General features: G+C 35.8%; 1 protein-coding gene across 1 annotated transcript; it reads right to left on the bottom strand.

The window, feature by feature from the left end:
- Window positions 1-1,151: 1,151 nt before the first annotated feature.
- On the bottom strand, window positions 1,152-5,723 carry LOC112509965 (probable protein phosphatase 2C 6). The gene is made up of 4 exons (XM_025115198.1): window positions 4,297-5,723; window positions 3,025-3,369; window positions 2,832-2,937; window positions 1,152-1,667 (listed from the first exon to the last, which is right to left on the bottom strand). The coding sequence occupies exons 1-4, from the start codon at window positions 4,993-4,995 to the stop codon at window positions 1,330-1,332; spliced, it is 1,488 nt and encodes a 495-aa protein (XP_024970966.1). The 5' UTR covers window positions 4,996-5,723; the 3' UTR covers window positions 1,152-1,329.
- Window positions 5,724-6,348: the final 625 nt, after the last annotated feature.

The raw sequence follows: 6,348 nt of genomic DNA, 5'->3' as shown, positions 1-6,348 counted from the left end.
GTATAAGCAGTTTTATTTTTTCTTATCCAAACACTAGGTATTAACTTATTACCGGTGTCAGACTGAAATAAGTCAATAAGCAGATACAATAAGCAATCCCAAACGCCCCCTTAGTCATTAGTTAAATACTAATAAAATTCTAATCAATAAAAAAACCGGAAAAACCCCCCATTGAAATCAACCAAAAAACCTCTCAAAATCAACCGAATTTTTTTCAAACCCATCAAAACAGTGAAATTCAGCTAAAAAAAAAACTAACGACACTGCAGACTTTTAATCCACCTTAAAATATACACTTGCTCGATAAAAATTCTGGATCCACCAATAATATATCAATTTCGGGGGTGTTTGGGATTGCTTATTTGAAACAACTTATGTTTTTCTACAAAAGTTTTTATCAACTTATTATAAGTTAGAATAGTTTAATTTTTTCAAAAACTTCTTATTACCGGTATAAGTTATTTATCCAAACATTCAAAACGCTTATTATCAATGTCACGAAATAAGTTAATAAATTATTTTTTAATAACCCCAAACATCCCTCCATAATATGAGAAAAAGTCAATGCTTGAAAATAAAGTATTGAAAAAGAATATGAGAGAAAATCAACAAAATGCCCAACTGCTTCCCTAAAATTTAGATATTTGTCACCATCTCTCCATCAAACGTGCTTCTTTTCAAGTAACTCCCATACCATCTCGTGGCAAATCATTAAAATAGCCGATCATTTATTTTCTGTTTACTTCTTAATAATTTTATTAAAAGACAGTCTCTAAATTGTTAAGAGATGAATATTGTTTATCGAAAAAAAAGTATGTCTTTTAATGTAGGTAAAACCCTATGAATGATTTTGTATCTTATGCATCCCTTAACCATTCAGCGTCCTAATTTCATGGTAAACAATTATATTTCATTTTGCACTACATCATAGGAGTCTCTTAACAATTATATTTCATTTTGTATCATAATGGTTGAGATCCTGAAGGAAGTGATGGAATATCCCATCTGTCTAGGGTTTAATTCTAGACATACACAATAATTATAGCCACTGAGTTTATCAAGTCAGATTTCATCTGTCACACCCTTCCAACAAAAAGTTAAACTGATGACAATAGTGTAAATATATATATATATATCATATATTAGTAAAGATGGTAAGCAGTCTCTACAAGTAGTCTTGGTATACATAGAATTCTGATACACACATTCAAAGCCCATATGAAAAATGAATGGACTTAACAATGAGAAACCAAAAGATTAAAACTTGATCTATAAAACTATATCATCATCATCATCATACCAACCAAATCTTGATCTCAAAGCTTGAATTCAAGATTTTGTTTTGAACCTTCTTTGAGCTTTAAGATCGACCACGATCACAGATATGTTGTCGTTGCTTCCTTTTTGGAGAGCAAGCATGGAGAGATAGTCGGCTGCTGCTTGCGCTGCAGGATCGACTCCGTTTCCGTCTCTTTCGACCGCCGTGTTTCCGCCATTCTTTTTATGCCAAATCAAGATTCGTTTTCTTGCCACTTCACATGCTTCTTCGTTTGATATTACGTCCCATAAACCGTCACTCGCTAATATAAGGCACTCGTCTTCTCTTGCTCGGGCCGTGAATGTGACTTCTGGTTCGGGTATTATCCAAGGTTTCAAATACCTATCACCTGAAAAGCACACGAAATGAACAAAAAAACAAGGAGGAGAAGGTTAAATACGACAACCCTAAGCCCTAAAATAGAACCAAACTCATGGAATATTAATTAAGATGGGTGAGGTTCAGGGAACTGCAAAAAAAAAAAAAAAAAAAACTAAGAAACCCTGCTAATCGTTCATTTGGACGGTGCACAAGTAATTTGTAAGCAATTTGCCCGATACATGCACATGTGCATAAAAACCAAAAAACAACTTCAATTACTTGTATGCACATGTGCATACCGTCAAAATGAATGGTTAGCAAGGTGTTCCTCAGTTTTCATTTTTTCAGGGTTTTCCCCCCAAACCTCTCTATAACTAAGATTCTGTAAGGGAATTTGAAACGATTCTAGCTTGTAAAAAATATGTGGAGCCTTGTCCTCTCCAAGAGCCTTTTAAGGATAGAATGGAAGTTCCGACATATACAAAGGAAAAATGGTTCAAGTCTAGCCGATGTGGGACTCTAACACAGTCACACCCTCTCCAACAGAGGCTAGACGGACACTGATAGTCCCAAAGTATTGAGACTGGGTTAGACGAATAGAGATTACCCCAGAGTGGCGAGTACCTAGAATGGTAGACCTTGGCTTCAATACCATGTTAAAATATGTGGAATCCCATTTTAGGGTTTTTCTGTTAGCAGTTTAATGAGCTTAATGAGACTCACAGCTTATTTGGTCAGCTATACATGACTGTTTGGTAGGGACTTAATGATATAAAAATTGGCTTATTCAATAAGCTTCAAAGGAAAGCTTTATATAGAAAGCCAAGTTTTTTCAATACCTGCTCTTCACAGTTAAATAAACATGCTCATTCCATCTATGGAAAAACCCTCCCATACAAAAACCTTTCCAATTTGTATAGAGATATTAATCTACAAAGACAGCTTTATCCATACATGACTTAATGGAAAACCAACCAAACAGCCCCTACTCTCCATAAAGAGCCCTTTGGTAAAAAATGGAGGTTCCAACATATATCGAGCACAAATGGTCCAAATCCAGCGATGTAGGACTCTAACTAAGCTCATGGAGAATATCTAACACATTTTAGAAGAACAAAAATCTTGGATTTTGTACCAAGAAATGGGGCCATATGTTACATGAATATGAATACATAATTAAAATCGAACTCACCAATCGACCTCGACATTGCAAGCACGCCAAAAACACGGTGTCCATTCCATTGTATAACCTTGCCCCCGGCTGCCTCAATTCTTGCATATTCATCTTCCCTGTTCGGCTAAACAATTAGGCATTCGAGCAACACGTTAGATTTGCTGAAAAACTTCTTTTTTAACAATAGATAACGCGAGAAAATATGTGTTACTTTATGATCATTTGATAAAGCCATGGCTTCTTTGCCACGATAAAGAACGGCTCTCGAATCACCACAGTTTGCAATTATAATATGCGAAGAACAGATCAACGCAACCACGGCCGTAGACCCAACGGTTTCCGGGGCGATTGGTTCAGAAGTTACGTCGGATGGGTCTCCGTTTCTGCTAGCTTTCCCTCCAACTTCATCGTCTACCTTTTGAAAGCAATTAGTGAAGGCTTTTTCCCACCCGACTTGTACACTGTCGTTGGTCGTCCCTTTAACCAATTCTTGCTTCACGACTTTTAGCTCCTCCTCTAAAGCAATATGGACACGCTCACGACAGTAATTGGCGACCTGCACCAAAAAATAAGAACGAGTTTTGATGAATCATTTCATGGTTCAACACACGTTACAACAAAATCAGCTTTATAAGACGCCAAATATGTTTAAATGTCCTGATAGACTGCTTTACAGGACTTAAATTTATAGGACCAAACAATTATGCATACTACATAAAGGTGTTACCGTAGAATGTTATGACGTATTTGTGCATCCTAATAATAAGACGCTTTTGAAAAATTTCCTGTTAGTCCTTAGGGAAATTGACCAAAATAGCCAATTTCCTCAACCAAATTCACTTGTTTTTATAGGACACTTTTTTCAAATAACGTCATATAAAACCACTAATATGGCGTTTTATTTTAAAAGTGTCCTAAAAAATTTGTTGGGACGCCAAAAACGTCATATAAACTTAAGTCATATAAAACATGCTATTAGAACATTTTTAAGGGCTATTTGGTAGGTTTTTCATTAAGTTCTGTATATGAAGTTCTCTGTGTGGATTGATCTGTCTATATCTATTAGAATGGCTTTTGTTTGGAAGGGTTTTTTCATAAATGGAAGGCACGTATTTTGTAATTGGGAGGGGCGGGTTTGGAAAGAATTTGGCTTACTGAATAAAGCTCCTCCTAAAATCTTACTGAACAAGCCATTTTCTATATTATTAAGCCACAACCAAACAGTCAAGTATAGCTGACCAAATATGTTGTGAGTCCCATTAAGCTCGTTAAGTTGCTAACATGACAAGCTTCCTACGTTCTATAAAATCGCCTTCATATTTTTGAACAGATTTAATGAAGTGAAAGACACGGTCTACACATGTTTTCGACTCATGAGTAGCTACGAATGAATCCAATTAACAGTTTACAAGACAAAACATGAATAAACGTACTCGAATTAACGAAGTTCTGAATATTATGAACCGAGGGGATCGAGAAATACCTGAGAGCCTCCATGCCCGTCATAAACTCCGAAAAAATGAGCAGTTAAATCGCTCAAATTTGGATTCACTCTATCGATTATATGATCCACAACAAACATCTTAATAGGAACCTGCATAAATTGAGGAACAGAAACAACAGCATCTTCCATTTCTGGCCGTTTACCACAAACCGAATGAGATCCCCAAAGAGGTCGGTATTCTAACTCGAAGACGCTCCTTACTCCTTTCCCATGATTCTTTTCCGCTATAGCCATTACCGATGCTTTCAAAGTACGCTCGTTTGCAGTTTCTATCGTGGCTTCCAAACTAATCAATTCTGCAACTATTTGACCATTTTCTATCCCCTCAATTGCAACAGCAATTGGTAAACCACCCGAACTTGCGTTCATGGCTAGCAACTCGCTGTTGATTTCAATGGGTTCGTCCCCAACCGACATAAATTCATCTGCATCACTTTCTTGAACCATTATATCATCACCAACAACCCCATTATGAGATAACAAACTTCCCAAACTCGGATCATCTTTTAATCCATTGCGATTTCCATGAAGAACAGTTGTGGGATCGGATAACAAGCTCGCTGTTTCGGTAAATAGCTTCATCCGAGTGAAATCGACATGATTTCCAAGTCCAGAATTCTCGGAGATCGGATTCGTTAAGCTAAATGTAACTGAAACAGCAGGAGGCATATCTTCCATCTATGATCTAACCCCTCTTTTCTAACAATTATAAGAACCCCAAAACCTAACTTATTTCTTGAAATTGATCAATAATCTTAGCATCATAAATCAAGAAAACCACCAAGAGATTGAAATTGAGATCAAGATTCAAGATTTGTGGTGGGGATCAGGAATCAGGGTATGGTCAACAGATCCAACGGTCACAAATACTGGATCTGATGATTCCTTCTGATAAAATTTCAATAATACAAGAAATTTAGGGTTCTTTAGAATCTATCCACGGAATACAAAGATTCTTCAATCAAAAACAAAACCCCCAAATCTTAATTTCACCAATAAACATCAAGAACTAAAAAAGCAAAACAATTGAAACCAAACCCACCAAAAATCACAGATTAAACCCTAAAAAAGTATCAACCTTTTTCATCAACACGTGAAATCTGGGTTCCATGGATCTGAGGCAACCCTTTTCAGCCTCTCAAGATAATTTGGGTCTTCTTCTCATTACATATAATAATAAGAATAAGAATAAACTGCTATTCAATATGAATAGAATCCAGGGTTGTTGAAAGAAAACATATATAAATCCAATTCCCTAAAAAATTGAGATCAAAACGAGCTTCAAAACAGCTTACCCAATCGATAAAAATGGCGAAAGAAACCCTTAAAAGTGATCGAGCCTTCTTCCTTTGTTGGCCAGCGAATGGCTGCTTTTCAAGATTTTGCTGAGAGAGAAGAGAGAGAGAGAGTTCCTCGGGAATGCTTTTACTGCTTTGGTGACACGTATAGATGCATTTATCAACATGATTCAATGCATTTTCTTTGTGTTGATAAAAAATAGGTTCTTTTGGGATTTAGTACCGGAAATTTGTAGAAATACCACCAAAGATATGATTTATTACATTTTCTATCCTCACACTTAGGAGTATGCAAAATTCGAATGGTCTAAAATTCGAACTCAAACTTAAAATGAAAGTGAGGTGTTTAGGCAAAAACTGATACCTCTAAATCCAAGAATTCAAAACCAAATGTATGGGGATATATGAATTTAGGTTGGATTTGATTATTTATTCTTATTTTTTAAAGTTAATTAGACGTGAGGCATGAGAATGAGATTTGTTTCACTGAAGAACCCAATGTACCTGCATCGACGAGGCCAGGGATTTCCCACAAAACTGGAGACCGGGGATGAAAACGGGGTCGGGTAGCATGATCTCCAACCTGTCCCGTCTCTATATATTAAATATATTATATATTTATGATTAAATATATTATTTCAAAGAATCAAATTTAGTATTGTTCGAATTTAGAAATAGTATTTTGATCATTCTTTTTATATACATTTTTTTGAACTTATTTTACCTTTTTATA

This window comes from Cynara cardunculus, assembly GCF_001531365.2.
Source record: "Cynara cardunculus var. scolymus isolate 2C chromosome LG 3, CcrdV1, whole genome shotgun sequence".
Classification (NCBI taxonomy): domain Eukaryota; kingdom Viridiplantae; phylum Streptophyta; class Magnoliopsida; order Asterales; family Asteraceae; genus Cynara; species Cynara cardunculus.
This window is presented reverse-complemented; position numbering and strand designations above follow the sequence as displayed.